Source organism: Symphodus melops, assembly GCF_947650265.1.
Source record: "Symphodus melops genome assembly, chromosome: 20".
Lineage (NCBI taxonomy): Eukaryota > Metazoa > Chordata > Actinopteri > Labriformes > Labridae > Symphodus > Symphodus melops.
In genome coordinates, this window is record NC_136710.1 from 9847130 (window position 1) to 9870111 (window position 22982).

The 22982-nt window shown below is 43.4% G+C and overlaps 1 protein-coding gene across 4 annotated transcripts in view; it reads left to right on the top strand.

The window, feature by feature from the left end:
- The first annotated feature begins 808 nt into the window (after positions 1–808).
- The window catches only part of LOC306841120 (regulator of G-protein signaling 12-like), a 37348-nt gene continuing 15174 nt past the window's right edge, over positions 809–22982 (top strand). The window contains exons 1-4 of one of the 4 annotated variants that reach the window (XM_079370788.1): positions 809–968; positions 2162–4041; positions 6455–6547; positions 21201–21222. In XM_079370788.1, the coding sequence (XP_079226914.1) occupies positions 2242–4041; positions 6455–6547; positions 21201–21222 (1915 nt within the window). In that variant the 5' untranslated portion in view covers positions 809–968; positions 2162–2241. Of the gene's footprint in view, positions 969–1299; positions 1544–1582; positions 1829–2161; positions 4042–6454; positions 6548–9968; positions 10060–21200; positions 21223–22982 lie in introns of those variants that run through there. The other 3 variants (XM_079370787.1, XM_079370789.1, XM_079370790.1) reach the window with 3 other exon arrangements.

A 22982-nucleotide genomic window follows, 5' to 3' on the forward strand; every position in this document is an offset into this window, starting at 1 on the left:
AGCATTTATTTTGAAAATTAGAATGGCTTCTAACCTTGATGTTAGACTGATACTGATACACTTTACAGAAAACCACTTTAAAAAAGACTGTTTAACTGTGGCACTGGATTTCTAAAAATTGGTAGGCTACACTTCCAGCTTTCATCTGATTCATCTATTGAAGGTGAACCAAATGTAGAATCAATAAAAACCAATCTGAAAGATATTGGGTCTAATTTACTTCTAATGATATTCAACAACTCAGCTTGTCAACAGATTGGACTGTGATATGATAAACAAATATAGTGTTAAATCAGTTGTGCAGTTTTGCTTTTAGGGTAAGATAAAATATCTAGGTAGAAACGGAAAAAGCACCTTTTTCATGAGATTTAAATTGTTTTATAAATATTTTCTGTTCATCCTTTATGCCACATGCCTGCTGAATAAAACAATGAACAAGCTTCAGTCATTTCTTGTCTTTAACTGCAGGGTACTTATTGAAATGCACAGAAGGTAAGGTCTGATAATATCCAACTCTTAAAGTCTTTGCCTTTCAGCCCATTTTAAGAGGATTTGGAGAAAGGGATTAAGTTGGTTCTATCACACACAACACCAGCTCCATTGAAGTCAGTTACATGAAAAATGTAAATGCAATAAATTCAGTAAAATGTAATTGTTAAACAGAAACGGCTGCATTTTGATGTATTCTTTAATAATTATGAAGCCAAAAAATGCATCATGGCTTATAGTGTTAGACTATTTATTATCAGTGTTGTCATTACTGTTTTCGCCAGTGTGGTGGCTGCACATCATGTGTCGTAAAACCATGTGACAGTGTGTGTGCACTGTATGGAACCGTTGCAGCCCTTTGACCACGAAGGTATTGTTTACACACCATCTGCAATAAAGTGCTGCTGCTCCAAAGAAGAATACGCACGGAGCTATCTGTATGCAGAGTGATCGAGAAATACTCCATTGATAGCAAAGGGGTAAGCATTTAAATATGTATTATAGTTTTAGATAAAGAACTTGTCATCGCTCCATGTATTTTTGTTTGACAAGATATAGGTTATTTTTCCTTCATGACATGTTTCTAGGAGGATTAATTAGTTTATTGTGTCGTTTAAATCCCAATATTTCTTTGTGGTTGTTTATTCAGAGTGCTCGAGTCTTTTAAATGTGATTTCGTTGGCGCAAAATAAAGACTGTAAATTGACATATATATCAGCCAATAGCGTCGCCCCGTTGGTTTGAATATCAAACCTTACAGGCGTTGTAATTGGCCAGAAAGAGACGTCACGTGTTCCGCAGACGTTACGCTGTCATGGTTACAATGAAAGACGCTTTGTGATCGCCGCAGAGAGTGAATGGAGGGTGGTGCTCGCGCGCGTTGCCATATGGACTATTGAATCACGGCAGGAAAACATTGTGTTGAATATTTAAAAGAAAAGAAAAGAAAAGAAAAAAACAACCAGTAAAGTAAAAAAAATGTAAACGTATAGGATTACGGCAGCGTGAATGTGGACCAGGAAGGGTACTTGAGAAACTTTTCAACTCTTACAAGGTATTTTTTTTTTTTTCAAACGTCTTTCCACAGCGTCGTTGGGGTGACGTGCGCGATCAGTTTTAAAACTTTGTCTCTTTAGTTACTCTTAAAATACCAGCAGCCGGCTAAATTTAGTCTGTTTTATATGACTTTGAGAAAGTGTAGCGTTTAAATATTGGTTAAATAATTGTTTGGAAAAACTGTGGTGGACCGAAACCGAGCAGTGTGGTTGTCATTTAAGAGCTGTTGGTTAATAGGGAGCCAGCTGGCTCTGTGCTTTGGGGAGTGGGTGGAGGGGTTTGGGTGAGTAATGTGCAAGCTGTGTTGGTTTGAACATAAAAGTTATTACATGTCTAATCTGACAGATAATTGTTAATGAAAAGACTGATAGCAGCGTTTAAGTCTATCCATAACTTCAGCACTGTTTATTTATAAGTGTGTATGTTCTACCAGTTCTGTTTTTACCAAATGTTCTCAAAACAATTTTTTTTTTTAAATAAGCCATTAAATAATGTATTAATATGCTATTGATTGTAGAAGTTAAACAACTAGCTGATTAGTTTGTTTGCAAAACATTATTTTGCTACATTATAAGTAGCTTTTTTTCAAAATTGGTTGTATTTGTTTCTTGCCTAGGATGACAACAACACGATAGTGTTGGCAACCTGCAGGTGTTCCAGTTCCCACACTGGATCTCACAGCATCCTAACACAAAGATGAGGATACAGGGACAGCCTGAGGGCGTGAGGAGGCGCCTGGATTTAAATGCGGTCGGTGAGCTCAGGGGTGTGGAGGTCATCAGGAGTCGGGCTGGATATGGCTTTACTATATCAGGACAGAGACCGTGTCTGTTAAGTGGCATCCTGGAGGGAAGCCCTGCTGACCTGGTAGGACTTAAACAGGGGGATCACATCATGGCAATTAATGGAACTGACGTATCGGCTGCGGCGCATGAGACTGTGGTGCAGTTGATTGGCAGCTGCAAAGGACCTTTGCAGTTAGTGGTTCATGCAGAGGGCCGAATCATGGGAAACCCGATCCTTAATGATGAAAAATTTAACAGTGGTCGGAAAAGTGGAATTTACCAAAAGGCACCTGTTCTTCGCACTATCTCGGATGATTCAAGCGATTCCTCCTTTAACTCCAGTCTGCCTGTCAACCCCAAACAGAGGCCGGTGTCAGAGCCTGATATGTCCCAATGGGCACAAAACTGGAACTCTTTAGCTGATCAGCCAAAGCAGGTAACTTACAGAGTTGGAGACACTGACTCTGTGTTCACAGACACAGAAGAAGTAAATCCAGAATGGAGCATTTTGAACATGACGTTGGTGGTGGGCTACCTGAGCTCCACAGAGCTGATCTTAAACACCACAGAATCTGAAGAGGACTGTTTAAAAGCGATCCGGGAGCGGATACGACAGCTAGGAACAGAGCAGAGTACCCACACTCTTGTGATGATGAGGATCATGTTTGACTGTGTTCGACTCTGCGATGATGCAGGAGCTGTTTTAGCAGCTTTTCCCACGGAGAACCTTGTTTTAGGGGCGGTTTGTGCGGAAGACCCTCGTTTTTTTTGCTTGGTCACTACGGCACATGTAATAAATGGTCGAGTACCCGAGGACGGTCCCCTGCGGGCCTCCTGCCATGTTTTCTTTATCGACCCAGAGCTGGGAAACCATCAGGACCATATAGGTATTTCTGAACGCTTTGGCTTCCACTGCACCCCAGATCCAGATGACGAAGGCTGCCTTGAATTCCCTCAGACACCCCCTGATGTTCTTCACTTTGTCACAGTCCTGTACAGCGACATGGGGAAGGCCGTGGAGAGGCTTCGGGTCAGACTCGACTTTGAGGCTCAGCAGCAAGCTAAAGAGAATGGCAGCACCGGCAAACAAGGCAGCGCCAGCAGCAATGGGGATAGTGGAATTGGAAATTCATCACCCCCTGAGGAGAGAGCAGATAGGGATTTTCCTTCTCAAATCCAAAACCATCCTGGAGCCCACCTCCCCAGCTGTCCGTGGGATTATCCTGCGTCTGAAGACCTCACCCCAATAAACTTCACAAAGAATGGCCAAAAACCTAATCCAGAGACCAGTGGCAGCACCCATTCCCTTTCAGAGTCTCTCCCTGGTCCTGACTCTCTTACTAGCTTTTATGGAGGTCCCCCACCCAGGCTCAAGTTCCAGTTCAAGCCCCCGCCCCCTCCTCTGCCTTTGAGTAAAAAAACAAACTTCTTTGCAGACCCTCTCAGAGGTAGTCAAAGGTGGTTCTCGAAGCCAAAGGTGCAAAAAGCATTAAGTAGTGATCTTGTACCTCAGATGACAAACAATTTCAACAGCTGGTCCTCTGGCATAAACCACAGTGTGAGCGCAAATAACCTGCCTCCCCCAATGAGCCAGATCCCCCCCAACAGGTACCGGTCAGCAGAGGTCATGATGATGCCTCCTCGAGAGGAATGGACGAAGCAGTTTCTTGAGCAGAGAGATAAACTGCGGAAAGATGCCAGTACCAAAACAGTAAGTAAGACACTCTTCCCTACATTTAAAAAACAGCGTACATCTCACACTGGTACATCTCTACCAGCTCACACAGGTCATATAAAGGCCAAATAAGGAGTGCTCAAACACTTCAAAGTAATTGCTATTTGTTGCAACAGTTTAACTACACAGAGAATACATTTCATTTCATAGAAATCCTGGAGAGCTAAAAAAAGAAAATAATTTCTCTTTTTGCATCTTCTAACACAGAACTTGATGCACACATTCAGAAGTTCTTTTATTTAATTTGCTTGTATTGATTGATAATCATTAGATTGTCATGCCTAACCCTCTTCTGAAACACATAATTGCATATTTGAATACAAGTTTCAACCCAGATTGTTTATAGACCGGGATAAAAGTGTGTCAAACTAAATAAAAAAAGTTGTTAAATTCAACATGCGCCTCAAAACAAAGGACACGCTCAGATTTTCTGCTTCACAGTTCAGCCATTTGATTGGTTAATATGTCACACTTGACACTCCAAGTAAAATTGAGTAGCTCCGCACAAGAGCAAATGCAGAGCATCAGTTGTGTAAGCAGAGGGAGGTTTCTTCTGTTACCTCCTCTTTTGTGTTGCATTTTAGTTCTAGTCTAAACAAACTGCATCTGAAACGATAAGCAGCCAATCAGTGACAATTAGACTGTATCGCTCAAACAATAACAGGAAATCCATTACATTAGATTCTTTGCTGTCCTTCTGGTAGCTAGAATATCTGAAGATGTAAAAATTGTACATAATGTTAATGATGTAGCTTTTGGGTACAACTTCTCCCCATTTTTCCTTCTAACATGATATATTTGGGGCGGCAGTAGATCAGTCTGTAGGGACTTGGTTTAGGAACTGGAGGGTTGCCGGTTTAAGTCCCGGTGTGGACCAAAATGTGGAAGTTGGTCATGTGAAGTAAGTGCATATGTGTGATTCCTGTGTGTGTGTGTGTGTGTGTGTGTGTGTGTGTGTGTGTGTGTGTGTGTGTGTGTGTGTGTGTGAAGCATGTTTCTACAATAACAGAGTGAGAACCAGAATTTCCCCCTTGAGGATTAATAAAGTATATAAAATTAAAAAAATAAATAAAGGTGTCGCAGCCTCTAGTTGATGAGAATTCCTTACATCGAGTCGGCCCATTGTAAGCGGAGTCATGCTAAGACAGCAGCATCTGTTTCTGTACTTGTCCCTGGTTTAACACAGAAACACAGGAAGCATTAAATGGTCACATGGAGTCGAGTTTCCAGACACTGAGGGGCTGTTTTTTTTTGGTGGCACTTAAAACGAAACACAATACCACTTTTTCATCCGGCCAATTGGTGCCGAGTGGAAATGAAGTGTAGAAAGCACCTGTTGTAAGTCAATGATGTCATTGTCATGAACGTGTGAAGAGAGAAGAAGCAATGTGCTAATGCTGATGGCCTCATTGCCCACAAGATGGCCCTGTGTATCCATGTAGCTCCGGATATTAGCCTCCCTCAGGAAATCACTGACTGTGTGTGTGTTTGACTATGTAGTATCTCTCAATACATGTTTCTTAGTCATAGAAATGCATGCAAGTGGTTCTTTGTCCAAATAGGTTTTGTAAATCTAACATTCTGGGAATTTGAGTTTATGTTTTTGTATAAAATTGAGCCAAGGAAATGTACAGTTTTTCATCTTCCATTTACAGCATTGATTTGTCTTTTAACTGCGTTCTGTATAACAGTCATGTATTGTGTTTATGAATCACGGCTCATTGTGTCCTTTTCCCCCAGCTTGCGTTACATCAGGCTGCAATCTTGTCACAGGAAGCCTGGCAAATTACAGGGTAGAGCCGTTCATGCCATGCAGCGGTCATTATCTGCAGCTCTTGAACTCTTATTCAAACATTGGACACAGCCTCTCCACTCATAAGAATAGGGGAGGCGGGTTAAACTGCAACTTCTTTTCTAAAGTCGTAGGCACAGGGGTTTAAGCTGGAAAAAAAAAAAAGTGCTTCTGTCTCTGTGCTTCGGAAACAGGATTGGAGTAGCTCTTTGAATACATGGACTGACCTGAAAGTCACTTTGGCAGGAGCAAAACCTTTTCAGTATTTGTTCTTAACACATTTTACATCACCTAAGGCTTATTTTGAAATACTCCAGCATGAGAAGAATGCAGGTTACTATTTTTATGCATAACATTTTTTTCAATAATTCCACATTTCCAATCTTATGAATGGCACAAAAGTTGTCTTTTTTTACCACCTCGAGTTTCCAGACAAGCAATGACAATGCTATGAAGTTCATTAACACTTCATTTGACCAGCTATATTTGCTAACAATCGAGACTTTTTCAAGATCAAATCTGGTAACCACACTGACTGGTGGTGCCATGCTGTCGTGGTCTTACTGTCATCTCACACTTTTTTTTTCTTTCTCACAGGGCTCCAGGTTCTGGGGTATGGGTGTCGCCCGTGCTTCGAAACGCCGCTCAGCCAAACGTCTCAGCCTGGCAAGGTCACTGGACGACCTTGAGGTAGGCACCAAGTCCTTCATTGTTTCAACAAAGAGTTTTTTTCCCCGTCATCTGAGCATTTATACATTTTGGCTAGTTTGATTTGTTGTTGCTTCACTGGGACATTAACAATGAAGAAAGTGAAAAATCATCCGATTTTCTGTGTCATGCAAGTCAGATCACTTTTTGTACCTCCCATTCTGCCTGGATGCAGACGAATATGCGTCGCTTATGTTGATAATCATTGAGCCATCCCCCTTATCTCTGCTTTTGCTCAGCATTCAGCTCTTTCTGAACTTTTTCATTTCCGTTGCCTTGAACTCTTAAGTTTGCTGCTTTGTGGCTCTCAAAGCGCTCTTTGTGTGAACCAGCGCCACTCTCCAGTTTGTTTGGCCTGGCTAATGAGCTCTGCTTTTTTTTTTGCGACTGACTGACTATCATGCTCGTATTTTCTCATATTAATGTCACAGAGGAACTCTCGTTTTTTTTTTTCTCCAGCGGGCTCCGTGCGTGCAGGGATTACTCACGCACACTGATTCACATTCACAGAAACACATGCACACTGTTCCTACCACACGTAATTGCTATGAAAGCACATGAACAGACACAAGAAAACAAACAGGAAAAAAATGGGCATACTGTACTGTGTATCTCTGCAGACATGAGTCACGGTGGCACACAGACACACCCAAAGACCACACATTGTACCTAAAGAAGGCTCTCCACACTACCAGAACTATTGTTGATCCGCTCCAGTTTTCTTAGCAGGTCTGTCCCACATCCTCAGCCAAAGCCTTACAGATGGCTATAAAAGGTTATGACAGCTGCAGAGTTGCTACTTGCACCACATTACTGTTGACTGAAGACTCCATGATGCTTTTGTCCTTTAAACAAAAGTGCTCCAAATCCTAAAGTTCCACTCCCCCTCCCGTCTTGCTGTATGCTCACACTGGGAGTTACTTTCTTGCAGAGTTACAAAGTTGTTTTGCTGCGATTTCGGTTGTTCGTGATATTTAGTTGCTATGGTTACAGGTTCCAAAAAGTTGCAAATGAGTATCTTTGATGTGGGCAAACAACTGATGCAGCGGTTGTCAGCGTTTAATGCAACGTTTTTCCACACTCTGATTTCTTAGAAATGTGGAGAGCTGAAGCTTCAGGCTGTTGAAATCTGTTTTCTGCTTCATACTGATTATGTGGAGCAAATGTTAACATTGGCCGGATAATGTGGAGGCTTTCACTTTTGTAGGATTGTGTTGAGTTCTCTCTCTCTCTCTCTCTCTCTCTCTCTCTCTCTCTCTCTCTCTCTCTCTCTCTCTCTCTGTCACACACCTCAAGTTTGCTTTGTTACACAATGTTTGCACAACTGTAATACCTGGACTTCACACCTCTGCTCCATGAGGATGTGCTGTGACACAAGGCTGTGACACAAGCAGGGAGGGAGAGACACACTCAGGCTGGTGGTGTATGATGGAGGCTTCAGTGATTTAAAAGAGAACACACGATAGACTGTCATCACGTGTAAAATGTCTTCTGGACAGTTTCAGGCTGTCTTTCTGTAATCATTTGCTACAAACTTTAACAAAGCGTAAGTGAATCAAGTCCAAAAAGGATGATGACAGACTTTTCAGCACGTGCTGCATGTTTGTCTAAAAGATTATATCTTGGGACACCGTGGGGAAAAAATGAGTTACTTCTCTGCTTCCCAGTAGTGGTTGTATGTGGACATAATGTACAATTTGTCTAATCAATTAATGAGCCATAATAAGCCTCACTGTGACATCAATTCAAGAAATAAAAAAGTCTTCGTGCTGCATCCAGGTCAAACCGCGTTGAATCAAAACTCCTGAGTTATAGGAGGCCTGTACATTCCAGATGCTGTAGAGATTGTTTTCTATGGTAGTCAAAGGCTATCAGATCCTCACTCAGAACTTGGCCCTGGTGTCTTGTTTCAAGGGCCAACTTCACCCTAAGTTCATGGTCAGAGATCGGGTGATGCACTTCTAAAACCTCCTACGTCAACAAGCGAAAGCCCATCCAATTGCATTACCAATTAGATCATGCCCTTATAAGGACATCCTTATGTACGAAACATTACATTTAATGAACTGCTTGTCGTCTTGTTAGAAGCAAATCATTTGACCTGACCGAATAGAACGTAAACTGTAACCCTTTTTAAAGGCCCCGCTCCACTTCAGAGAAAATACAGAGAGAAACCATCGACCTATCAGAAGCCAATTACCTTCAAAAAGCTGCTGACCTCAAACGTCTCCTTTGCTAATTCAGTGAAAGTCGTGTTGGTACAAGCCGGAGGAGCTGAAAGCGTTCGCCTTCTGCAGCTCCCTTATGAGTTGCTTATCGTGACAGAGGTATCGTTTGGCTTGCATCTGTGATAAGCTTTCATCCGGTGCGCGCACCCTGGACTCGCAAAGAAGCTGCCGCACCATTTTTCCAGAGTTCACCATTGGACGCTCAGGTCAGGATCACCACCGTTTGTGAGCGCACGCCCCGAAAAATGCGGTACCTTGGGGCCGCGTTTTCCTCCCTCGCGGTTGACACCGCACGTCACGGCCACGCAGCACAGAAAGGGTCGCATGCTTGTTATTTCTCTCCCCTATATAGCTCTGACACAGAGCTTCTGTTACCCACACTCTAAGACAGAGGAGCACACATAATCATCTTGTGCTATTTGATGCTTTCCTGGTTCATTAGAGGGAGAAGCGAGTGTATAATTCTGTTTGTGCTGATTTGTTTTCCCGAAGAGTGCTTTGATGCACGCTGAGCTTTTGTTGTCACATTCCCTTATGTGTAGACGTGTCAAAGAAATGCTTTGTATCTCACTGCCTTGTTTCCCCCATATAATCGTACTCATCACAGACAAATCAGACACTCTGTGGTGTGTGTGTACAACTTTGAATAGGTGACACCATTAGCAGGCTGCCTCTGTCTTCTGAGGAGTTAGCATCAGTTCATGCTCATTTTTCTAATTCAACATAATCGAGGTCCTGTTGGTAAATTTGGGGTGCCTCTTCTGCTCCCCTTGAGAATGAAGATCCTCCTCCCCTTTTAGGTGTGGAGACATTAGTAGTAGGTCTTGTTTGCACGCCTGGGGGAAGATCCAGTGGGCGTAGCAAGGGAAGGCATGAAGACATAAACAGGGAGGGAAAGAGGAGGAATTTACAGCAAAGAGAGAGAGAGAGAGAGAGAGAGATAAAGGAACCGGCAGCAGAGGAAGAGAGAGAGAGAGAGAGAGAGAGAGAGGAGCTTTTTGAACTCCCAGTAGCTGTCAGGATTTCGGCTCTCCCTCACGCTTTCTCCTCCTCCTCCCCCCCTCCGCCTCCCGTTCCTTCTCTGTCTCTCTGCACTGCAAACAGCGACTCACACACGCACCGCGGAGCCTCAGCGGATGGACTCGTTTACACACACCAGGCGTGTGGAGCAGCGCTGAAGACGGGCCAGACACACACACACACGCGCGCACACACACACACACACACACGGTGCCATACATGGAGCAAACTTTAACTCTCAACTCTGTAAGTGTTCAAAAAAAATCTTGAGTCTTGATTTTTTTTTTCTGTCTGTCTCTTCTGCTTGCTGATGCCATCTTCATCCAGCGGCATCTTTCCCTGCCAGCGTTACTTTTTCCTTCTTTGGGCTCTTTGTGGCTCCTGTTGTAGCCTTTGAGTGGTGTACAGTGGTTAGCTTGTGTGGTCTGTCAGAGGAATGTTTTGACCAGTGCCAGCTGAACTCTCATATGCTGAATGACACACACTGCGCCGCTGTAAAGAGCAAAATGCGGTCCAGCATCTATATCGGGATGCGCGGAGACTTCAAATTAGACGGCGCACTGAAAGGGTTTTGTGAAGTGACCCGGGATTATTCTTGTACCCTGAACATCAAGGGGCCTTTGAATGAAGTCTGCTCTGAAGTGACCCTTTTTCACACTGGGAGAAGTTGGATTTAGTGTTGAGGAAAACGGAGATCAAAGGTTGTCGCTTTCAAATGGAAATGAATGCTCTGAAAATGTTCACAAAGACGAGTGTTTTTTAGGCGATCACATAACAGTTTAGTTTGAACCTGAGAAGCTTGCTGTGGTTTTTTTTTTTTTTTTTTTTTTTTGCCTTGCCCTTGTTGGCTTTGTGCAGGCATGTCCTCGCTCTGATTCACATATCTTACTCTAACACTTTTGGTTTGGCGCTACTGCATGAGATCTCTTGCACAAACGACACATCTTAAAGAAACTCATATGCAGTCAATCCAATCAACCGACTTAGATAAGTAATGACCAATACAATAATGCAATTATTACTGTAACGTTGCAATAGCTGCTAAAATGAGATGCCATCCCTCCTGATATCAATTCTGTCATGTACTTTTTGATGCAGGTGTTATGACTTTAGAAGAAGAGCAGGAATAATGTGTTACTGGGGATTAGCAGGAGAACACGACGCACTTTTCTCCTGCTGACATCACACAGCTCGCTCGGAGTGTGGGTGGACAGTATTGCTCACATGTAGCCTCGGGCTAGCATTATAACGTAACATTTTGGAAAAAGTCTCCTCATCTATTCCTCCTTCTTCTTCTTCACTTCTCCCACAAATAAACACAAAAAAAGTCTTTTATTGCAATCACACAGCCTCCTGCGTCCAAACCCACCGAGTGGAAAAGCAGCGCATTAACGCAAGAAAACTTAAGTGGAGGTTCTTTAACCGTCCAGCTGCTCCGAATATGAATCTGCGACAGCCAGTAACCAGATGACCAGATGTGGATGTGGTTGCTGACTTTGCTTTTTGACCCAAATGTAACCACGGAAAATACCCACTGCCTAGCCATGTCAGGACGGAGATGCACTGCAGCTCCGCTCCGACGCTATGACATCATCATCCATCCACAATGATTTTTTTTATTTATTAAGTTAACCACACAGCGCTCCATCATCCCACTGCTGATTGGCTGGAGGAAGACCTGGTCTGAACCTGGCGAGAACAACTTCTAGGAGTGATTCATTCCCCCTACTCAGTGTTTATCCTTCTCCATCGTACTATTATTAATTTTTTTTCTGCTTCACTGAAAAGGGAATCTGCTGCCAAGGGTGTGAAGGTTTCCCAACAACGAACTTCCAGTGGTTTTTTTTATCACCTCACTGGTAACTGTTTAGACATGTCTGAGATCTCTGTGTGTACAACTCTTTGCTTCACACCTGCAGCTCCGACGTCCCTGTGCTGTTCAGTTGCTCTTTTACTCTTCATTTACTTTAAACCAGGCAGCTCATCTCTTTGTGACTTCAGGGCGACCATGTAAGTGCAAGATACCAGAAACCGTTTGACCTTGTTTTTGGCAAAGATGTAGCAGAGGCAGGCCAAGGTCTTGCCTGCCTCGCACTGTGCAAATCATAAACATGGATTATCGGGACGGCCAAGTTATTCTCCCTGTGATATTATTGAGGGATTGGCTTGGCGCTTTACTCTGGCAGTCTAAACACCGGCTTCCCTTCGTGAACTATTCCTATAACATCTTCATCCTGTGGTCAGCATTCAGAACTATGATCCAGCTGTTTATATAGCTGGGTTATTGTGTGACCAGATTGCTTTGGTACAAAGCTTCATGTTGTGTCGCGACGTTTCTAAAGGTGTTGGATAAAAAAGGTGATGTAGTTTGAGAGACAACAGAAAGTGTCAGAAGGAAAATGTGTAGAGGTGGGAATCCCAGGGTGACGAGTACAATGCACAATACACGATGTGTGATTCGTGGACGTGATGAGAATATCACGTATATCGGCAATTCACAAGATAAATGTTATGAGGACGAATCATGATATCTGAAAAATAGAATTCCCCCACACTGTCTTTTGACCTTTTGAATTGATTGTTTTTCTTCTTTCGATCCAAATTTGGCCACAGCTATACAATAATGAGTCAGGATCAATAGTGTCGAAGTTTGTTTCTTTACGATCAATCTCTTTCTGTTTGTTGGATGTTTTCGCCTTGAATTGTCCCCGCCTCTGAATACCCAGAGAGACAGACCAAACATCCCATAGCCTCGAACCTTGAGGGACACACTTAAGCTGAACAGGTCTGTTGATATTTCACGGTCTCGCTCCACCAGCTCAGGTTTCCAGCATGACCTATAAGATTAGAGTTTGAGGTGTAAGGTCAGGAGGACTAAGACAGGAAGTAAATCATTACAGCAGTTCCTTGTCATTGGTAACGTACTTGAACGCTTCCAGGATGTTGATAGGCCGTCGTATCATGATTATCAAAGCACACGCTCTCCTTAACGGTGTAGTCTCGGCTTTCGACTAGTTTGATGGAAAAACCACCGGGGGGGACTCAGAGGGCTAATTATAAGTGTCAGGTTTCAGGTTGGAAAGTCCGTTTCTGGTGTTTTTTATGGAAGAGAAAGGGAGCAGTAACAGGGCGTGGTGGCGTCTTCTGTGGTTTTACCCACCTCAAGCCCTCCAGGCTCATGTGTGCACAGCCCTGTCTTTGTGACAAAAAGTCCAGACGGGAGGGGTCGTGGTCAACTGCTTTTGTTTCTGCTGCTGGTGATGTTTTATTTTGAAAGGATTCAGCCGGGCCTTCTTTTTTTTTTTTGGCGAAACGTGTTTTATTTTGAACCCTTTTCTGGTTGTTTTTTCCTTCAACCTGCAACATACCAAGAATCCTTTTTCCTGCTTCTACGCAGCAAAGGAGGTTCAAGTCGTGTTGTTGTCTCATCCTGAACAATCAGGTTCAGGCAGAATTTGCATAAGTTGTGAAAGACTAAATGTTAGCAAATTTAAAGCCCCATGTTCACCTAAGAAAAGTAGGGCAGTAAGGGGTAAACATCTCCACAAAGAGGAATGTTAGTACTCACGGCAACAAGTGGCAGGCACACACACACACACACACACACAAACACACATAAACGTACACAGTCAGCGGCAGCACTGAACAAATCATCGTAATGCCACTTTAATCCAGAAAGGAGCAGAGCCATGCCCATCTGCTGTGGCTCACCGGTTGGAGTTTGGGAACAGGGAGCAGATTACTCCCGATCAAGAGGGATTAAGAGATGAAACGAATTGTGGTGATGGTCTCAGTTTGCATGCAAATCACTGATGTCTTTAAGGACACTGTGAACAACGCTGTTTGTTATCTGAGGGATTACTCTTCAAGTACTTCTCAGCACAAGTCTGCACTCAGAGCAACACACATCCACCCTGCATTCATCTTTAACTATTACATAGAACAGAAGTCCTTTGGCTTTTATTGATTACTTCCTAGATACAATCCTGAGTAGATAAATGTGATTGAATCAGAAAGTCCTGGAATAATGAGTCATCAGTTTGATCTGAATTTCTACAACATGTAAAATCTAACATTAACTTCAAGATCAGCATTCTCTCACACATTTTAGCAAAAAAAATACATGAAGATTTGGCTTAAACTTAAAGGGATATTTCAGCCATTTACATGAAGCTGTGTATCATTAGAAACATGGTAGTAGTGTTGAATGGTCGTGAGTCCATCCCTCATTTTGCCCTGAGACGAGAAAAATAAGTTTTTCTTTGCTTGAAAGTTTTCTTCATGTGATGCAAAAAGCGTCATATTGCATATTTCTCGTCTCAGGGCAAAATGAGGGATGGACTCACGACCATTCAACACTACTACCATGTTTCTAATGATACACAGCTTCATGTAAATGGCTGAAGTATCCCTTTTAAAGGAAACAAATCCTTTAGACAGCATTTTTTGGTTAAATGTGGGTTCTGAATCCTAATCCATATTTAAGAACGATGCAAATCCTTTTTTTATGCTTTTGATTCTCAGAAAATGTTCTGCTGTTGTACACTAGAGGCTAAAGAAACGCAGAAAGATGTGTTTTGTTCGGGTTGTAATTGCATCCAAATCGCATGAATTTAACTTTCCCCTCGGTAAATCCAATTATTCCAAGTCCAAGAACATGTGAAACTTGATTAGATCATAAGAGAACTGAAATAACACTCGGCCTCTTGTGTCAGAAATAGCCTTTCTTTTTGGGCCACAACTCATAGCTTCATCTGTAGACAATAATACAAAGAGGGACTCTAAGGGGAAGTTATGTGTCCATGTTGTTTACCATTCCTGAGCCCCTAAGCATCACATAACCATGTTGACCTCATCACATCCTCACTCGTGTGATCGACTGTGACAGATTGGCTGCTGACTCCCCGCCACCAAATCTCTGGATTCTATTCTTTAACCTGCCAAAATCCGACACTTTCTTTTTTTTTTTTTTTTCCATTTCAATATGGTCAGACGAGGTTCATGATTATCTCAATCTGTCCGTCTGCATTTCCTCTTGCCTGGTTGGGAAAGAAATGTCTCTTCAATCTTATCAGTCACCGCACCCTCGCCCTTTTCTCCCGCAGAGGAAGTCGCCTCCACTGCAATTCTCTTTCTTGATGTTATTTTCAGACAGCAGTTTGTCGTCTGCCGCTGATAGCAGGCCTAGATAATTTTCTGTCCTGGGTCAAGATTGCCTGGTGGAGGAGTTGACATGCAATTACTCGGGTCTTGTGACGAGCAGCGCCAACTGCCAAGCCTGTCAAGAAATCTTTCACTAATTGATTAAACCAATTGGCAGCTCAGCGCTTATGTGGAAATGTTCTTCTTTGTGGCAGCGGATTGTCTTCTAGCGAAAGCAAGAGAGGGGACATGGCTTTTCCTGACGGCAGTGTGGATGAAAAGCTCCAGGATGATTAGCTCTTGTTGGCTCACCTGGCTAAACACTGCCTCAGGGAGGTCAAAGGGCAGAGGTAGAACTGAGAGCCAGACCTCTCTGTCCTGTGCTTTAGGGATGACTCAGCTTTGCAGCACAAATAGCTTTGAACGTCTGTATGAATTTATCACAGCAAAGAAAAATAGCTTGACTGTCTATAGAGATTTTTTACACACGCCCTCCTGAAATTGCCTGAATTGCTCACAACATGAAGTTTCCTTTTTCTTTTTTTCTTGGGGGGGGGGGGTCCAGTGTGAAAAGCCTATAAAGTTCGACAAAGTGGATGTATAGTGTTTAAACACATAAACATGTAAGTCAACTGAAACCAAGATTTCTTAAAGTTGGACAAACAAATCTAGACTGTACTTTGAGAATTTCGTTAGCTGCCTTAGAAAGCCCAACCACCGTCTTTACACCCTCATACTTCACCAGTTTTAACTGAGAAGCTTCAGACATGATCTCATTTATGATTTGAGCTAACTTGTTAAAACATCTACATTTTAGTCACCATATTGTCGCCACATTTCTTGCAGATTATAGTCAAAATAAATCAAATAACACATATACGTCTATGAGCACAAATGTAGGCTGCTCACATGTCACATTCACTCATTTACACTTCACTGAGACAGAGGCTTCTGTGTGAGGTGCCACCAGTATTAACTTATGTTAAGATTGATTCACACGACATGTGGGTGCAGGATCTGAGGATCGAACCCCAGACTCAACCACTGATCCACAGCAGTCCTCAAATCCAGCGTCTGTCCTCTATACAGATGAACATACTTCAGTTATCTCTTCTAGTTTCAAAGAGTGTGAATGGAAGCTTTGCTTCAACATCTGTCCGTCTTATCAAAGTGTTTCCCCGCAGTCTCCACACGTCCTGTCCTTACAACTGAAAGAGAGGGGGATCGACTGATCTTCAGCTTCCTCCAGTCTCTCATTTCAATGGGAGTCGTCTATAGCTTTAAATCACTCCCTGATATGTAATCAGCTGAGTTTTAGGATCTAAAAAGTAGAGAAGCGTATTGCTACTGTTGTTGTTGTTCGTGTGTATCAGTATCTAAAGCAACACGACACCGCCAACAAAGACTTTAAATTCCCTTATAAAAGCGGAGCTTCAACATTCACTAAAGAGTGAGTGGATCCTCCTTTCAGGCTGCACATTTGGGATGTTTGCGCCTTGCCTTTTTTGTCACTTCATAATAGACGAGGTGTGCAGAGGTGGCAATTCTTTGTTTCCTATCGTTAAATAACCGATTGTAAAGTGTGAAAGCCGTCTAAAGAGCCACTGTCCAGAACTGTCATTTACATTTGAATGCATATTTGTACGATTCAGCGTAATTACACCCTTGGCGCATCCTGCTTTTGTTCCCCGTCTCATCATACTGTACATTACCCAGATCTCTCTGGAGGTGGTGAAGGTGTCTTCTCTCATCGCCCCCTTCTGAAGCATCACCACAGCCGTGACGCACACATGACAAACATCCAATTTGCCAAATGATAAACCATGTAAAAATGGAATCAAACGGGAGTAATCTACCATGAAGCCTCTGCTGTTAATGCACCCTGGATCACTCCCATTAGTTACGGCTAAATAAGAACCAGAGAAGGCAAAAGTACTTACCACAGTAATACCTCAGAAATAAACAATCAGCACGATGTGGAGATTGGGATGCGAGGAGTGATGCCAGAATCCTTTTCTTCGTATGCTACACGAGCCAAACTGTTAGCTGGAAACTCAGCTTGATAGACTTATTACTTTTAAATGTGCGAGTGGAGCTCTGAGGGGGCCATGTTGAACTTCTGGACTCCCAATCTTTATTTTCATACAAGAAAAATCATCTGGTTTCACTTTGAACTGACTGGATATTTTTTCTCTTCTTTCGAGAATAGACAGAGTTCCCTAACTGGAAACAAAAGAGGGGGGGGCAATGTGGTTTTGACATGGCGAGCTTGTGTGGGAGAGAGAGAGAGGGGGGGGGGGGATAAAAGGGGGGTTCATTCATTTGATTTCCTTCATGCCACTGTGGCAGAAGCCAAACGTATGTATTGGTTTCTATGGCAACAGCTGCGGAGTAAGGAAATCTTTCCTTCCTCCTCCTCTTTTCTTCTGCTTCTTTTTTTTTTTCTCTCTCCAGTACCTTGTCAAACGCTCTCCCTCCCTCTCTTCGCCTCTCGCTCAGACTTGTACAGACATGGTTTGCAGAGTTTTGGGTGGGGAATGTTCAGGTATGCGTTCGCACACACACACACACATAATCTGTCTGTGTGCGGCGGGTGTAGCAGACTTTAGGGAACAATGAGTCTCAAAAAGAGACTTTCCTTTAAGAAGACCTGGAACTTCAACACTGTAAGTAAACTGTGGTCTGCCGGGCGAGCCTCCTTGTCCTCCTCCGTTTTAAGCGGGACAACTCCTTTTGTTCACTCAGCTGTTTTTCTCATTAATCTCCCCTCTCTGTCGCCTGTGTCTTTTTACTTCTAAGAACAGCTGTTTGAAGCGGCAGGGAGTCGTTTGTTTGTGAGGTGTTAGAATCAGCCTTGACTTGTCTAAAAGTTCAGAAGTTTTTTTTTTTTAGTTTTTTTTTTTAACCTAAGTTGGGAAATGTTTTTAAAAGTGTACATTGACATTTTTGGGGGGGAGAACTTGTCTTAACGAGTCCAAAAGATAGAAGAAAAAACGAAGCTCAGTAAGAGGTTTGAATTGGTGAAATTGACGTTGGGTGAATGTGGTTTACATGTTGATGTATTTAAACACTGCTCGCGGTGTGTTGTGTCTCGGTGGCATCAGTCTTTCTTTTGTGCGATCATCATCATTCCTCCAGCATGTGGTGTCTCAGGATGCCAGACGTTTCGGCGTGGGGGCTGTACTGCAAGTAATACTGGAGGAGCGTTTTCCAACCGGGGAGCCAATTCCTCGCTCAGGGAACTCGCTGTGACTTGAATTGTGATTTTTTTTTTTTTTTTTTTTGTCCATTTGGATGATAACAACCTAAAAATGTGGACAGCTTTCAGAGGGGAGTCCAGCTGGGGAAATGGGATCTCTACAATCCTGCCTTTCTTTTTTTTTTTTTCTTCTTTTTTTTAATGAAAGAGATCAAAGAGGGTCTGATGGGCCCTGCAGAGCCACCCATGGTCGAGCAGCTTGTCAGCAGAGGTGTCAACAGAGGAAGGGAGCGTGTGGGACATGTGGTGACGGTGCGCTGGGTCACCACTTCGGCCTGATTGTAGTTTCGCTAAAGACGAGGAAGCAATAATGAGTCTGAAAACACACAGTGGTGTGTGGTCTAACCCCTGCAGCCTCATACACACACACACACACAAGCCTGAGCCTCTTAAATGTGACAGTTAGCTGCTGTCCCTTTTACGTCTTCGAAGCCTTCACATCTTACATTTTAGAACATTGACTGAACATTTCAGCAGTTCAGCGGGACTTGAAGAAACCGTGAAAAGCATTTTTCACAAGTTAGTTTTTAGCAATCAGTTAGATCCGTTTTCCAAAAAAAAAAAAAATTGGTGGAGAATGAAATGAATCCTTGGTTCTCACATCGAATGGTTTTACAGTCAAATGAAGGATGTGCAGCATTTGGTTCAGGACACTTTTGTTTTGTGCTTTTTATCTTTATTGATGGGACAGCTGAAGAGAGACGGGAAGTGTTGGGAGAAGAGAGTGGGGTCAAAGGGTCAAGGCTGATGCGTTGATGACTATGAACTCTTTCATTTTGGGAGCGCTTGCTCAACACACGGAACTTGAAGCAGCACCCTGAGTTTCAGGATTGTACAAAGTGTCAGTCACACAGCGGCTCCAGCTTTTTACACAACTCCTGACTAATTTGTCATGAACATACTTCTCTTCTATGACGTCCTTTAAAATAGGAGGAATGACTGAGTCTGTCAAGATGGTATTTAGGACTAGTGTTACTTAAAAACTCCCACTCTTATCACACACTTGGGAGTTCTGCTTTTGCAAGAAGTGAATGTTTATCATGTTTGTCAACTTTAATCCAAAGCCTGACTGATGTGGGATTCTTTTTTGTTGGGACTGGAAGCCCAAAATTTAGAGGAGTAATTCAGGTATTACTCTGCCGGTGTATGGGACGACGACAAACCTTTTCTACAAAGATTTTACAACAGAATACCTCAAATAAGGACTAAATCAATGGAAAAACAATGTTAGCTTACATTAATAAGCAGTTCTAGTAGGGACCACCACCTGCTGTGCTCAGTGTGTTGTTTATGGACAAAGTGTCTCATTGGTTTATACATCACCGTTAGCATGTTTTCTGTCAAATATGTTATGTAAAACAGTTTTCAATGGAAAAAAAACAAAGCATCAGCAGTAATAGCAGCTGTCTGAGAAGTAAATGCAGTCGCTCCATATAAAGGTTAAAAAGTTGAAGCAGGGAGTGAAACATTCCCCTGGTTCACAATAAAAAAAGAGGACTTTCAGTTTGCTGCAGATCAAACTTGACGTCATATCGTGTGATGTCTGTCTTGTTCTTCAAAGTGAACCACAGGCCACCGTATCTATTAAAAGTCTGAGGTTTTGCTGCTTTTAGAAGGCTAAGGACGGACAGATTGAGTGGGCGTTCCCCCCCGTTGTCTCTCCTCTGTTTCAGCTTCACCCCCCCCCCCCCCCCCCCCCCCCCCCCCGGGTAAGCACAGGGGGGGGCTCTGTGCTTACCCACCCATGATTACTGCTCACATGCTAACTAACCGCCACAGCGCAGGAGGCTCTTTGGGTGTTGACTGGACGAGGTCGCAGAAACCGAGTTGTAAAGCAGCTGCAACAGACTCTTAGTGGTTCAGTGGTTTATGTATGATACATGTGGTCACTCCCGAATTGGAATGAAAAAACGTCACACGACCGCGCTCAATTCAGACAACCATCAGGCCAACGATAACTATGAAAGAAGCTGTTCTGAGATCAGCCTGGGCTAGTTGTATGCCCTGTCGAGTTGTAGTGTAGTTGTTATGTAGTGTAACATTTGAGCTCTGCTCTGCAGCTCTAGAGAAAGAACATGGCGCCAGCATCGCAGTAAGAGCCTTGCTTGGAATTATTAACATGCTTTTAAATATTCACACTTTGAAGTAGCAGCTCAGAAAACACTCAACTGGAAATAGTCTCCCCTTTTCTTTTTCAGATGAATCCTCCAACACACCCACTCACCCAGTGTTCTTGGACCAAGCCCCAAGATTCGCCTCTCATATCTTCCCCTGCGCTTCTTTTGCGACCACAGCTTCGCAGTTTCATCTTTCAAAACTCTTTTTAAAAAAATTTATTATCGTTAAACGCACACAGGAGACGCAAGTCTGAGCCATGTTCGTATTTGTTGATCCACATTTAAGATCAGCCACGGCTGACGTTTTTATTTAGCATTTTAGCTTTTCTTAAAGTTGTCACAGTGAAATTTCAAGGCCCACTGGGGGGGGGGGGGGGGGGGGGGGACATGTCGGCACATCTTCCCCACTCAGGCCTCACATTAACAAGTGAAAGGGGCCGCCGTTATTCACAGTGATGGCCTCTCAAGTAGCTCTGCCTTGATGAGCTCCGATCTGTTGTGAGCGCAGCCGGCAGGAATGCACACATCGGAGTTGAGTGTAAAAAAAAAAATCGAAATAAGGGGTGGGGTCCCCGTGTGGAGGTGTGAACAGCTGTGTGTGGTAGAAGCCAGGGGGGTCCGCCCACTTACAAATTAATGGACCTGCGTGAAGAGAGCAAAGATCCAACCCTTTGCTTTTTTTTTTTTCTCCAGTAGCAGACACACTCACACCCGAACCACAAGGACACACACACACACACACACCTCTCAGAGCCAGTGTTGGGATGCCTGAAGAGACACTGCTATCAGCTTCAGTCTCTTGTGTGAACGCAGGGGGTCATGAGGGCAGCCTCTCACTCATGTCTCTCTCTGTCTTTGCTCTCTTTCAGTCGGCTGCTTCCTCTGATGGCGGTGAGTACATTCTTTAATTACTCTTAGAAGAAGTTAAGTTCGATGATGGGATAAGCTCGAGTTTAGCTTTTTGCTAACAAAATGTTTCTCCGTGTTGAACCCGTTCACATGCCTGCCTCCTTTACTCCTCGCTTTCCTGCTTTGAACACAGCACAGAGCTTTGTAGCTGCTCAGTAAAGTAGACTCATAAAAGGACCCACTGTGGACGAGGATGATGTATTCACAGTATTCAGCATGCCTCATTAACAAAGGATGTTTGTGGAGCAGCCGGGGCTAGCGTGCGTTTCTGTCTGGTCTCCCCCTTTCACAGCACTTTGAATAACATTTACTAACAGGCGGACGGAGCGAGGCTCGCGTCGGAGGAGGAGGAGGAGGAGGAGGAGGCGCAGCTCCAGCTCGCCTCCTTTTCCCCCCGTGGATGCGGATCAGACATGCGATGCCGTTTGCTTTTTCGAAAGCCGACTCATTAAACAAGCTGCACACCAAGTGGATCACACAGCCTAAGTGCAAATTGGTGAAAAAAAACAAACAAGTCCAAACAAGTGGCTTCTGTGACATTTAGATTTATTGTTAAATAAGAACTTTCAAGATGGTCAGACTTAAATTCATTATCATGTCACAGTTCGGCTAATTGCTAAAAAACAAAGACCTACTGTAGGTTCTAAAAGGTCATATAAAGGCCATCTGAGTCATAATCTAAAAGCGCTCACTGTCAGGCTGTTAATGATGTCACGCACTATTTGCAGGGCTTTTATTTCACCACTGTTTGACTTCACCCGTTTGTAAATCCAGCCTACTTTTTGTGCTGGAAGCATAAAGCAATCATTCTATCTTGCCTGACCTAGCTAACATGTCTGTTTCACTTGAGCCCAGATTCTCTCTGTTAATGTTTCCGATGACAACCAGTTCAGTCCCTGAAGGATGAAAACAGCCGTGTAACTGTGACAAGTCCCAGTGTGACCCTTCTTTGTGTGTGTGTGTGTTTTTTTGTTTTCCTGCCTGCTCTGCACACAGCTCTAAAGTGGCCATCTGCTGCCACGATAGCAGGTACCAAGCACGGCTGAAAAAGCCCCCCCACTTCAGCTAAGCCCCACTTCCTTTATCACTCCTTGTCCCCTTTAATCAGCCGTGTCTGCCATCTCTCTTTCTTTCCTTGACTCTGCTCCTGCTGCATGCCCTTTTCTCCTCTATTCAAACTGAGTGACACCTGCTGTTTCTTTTTTTTCAGATGCAATCAGACATGTTAGCTCCCCCTTTTCGCTTATTGTGTCACATTGACCCGTGAAGAGTGTGTGCTACAGTAAAGAGCCATTAGCTTTCTCTTAGAAACCTCCTGACCTGTAGCTTCATAGTCTTGTCCTTCTTCTGGTTGTAGTTGTGTTCGGTGCGGTTATACGGCACATTTGGCCCCGTCTTTGTGTCTAGATTGTTTTATGACCAAGTCCCTCTCCTTTTCAACGCAAACAAGTCTGTTCAGGTCTAATCAAAATAACAATAAATGTGCTGTTGTAAACTTGGTTACTTGTCTTTGAACAATTTCGACATGAATGTCAAAATACTTTTTACATGTACAATCTGAGAAAGTTGCTCATTTTAAGCTTAACAAATAGTAACACAAGTTTGTATGTGGGGGTGGGGGGGGGGGGTGAGAGAGTCCAAAAAGAAGGTGAAAAAACAGGACGATGTAAAAGGTTAAAAGGCCACACGGATGAACGGCTTTAACATTCCCTCAGGATGTCGTTCCCCTTCCACAGCCGAGT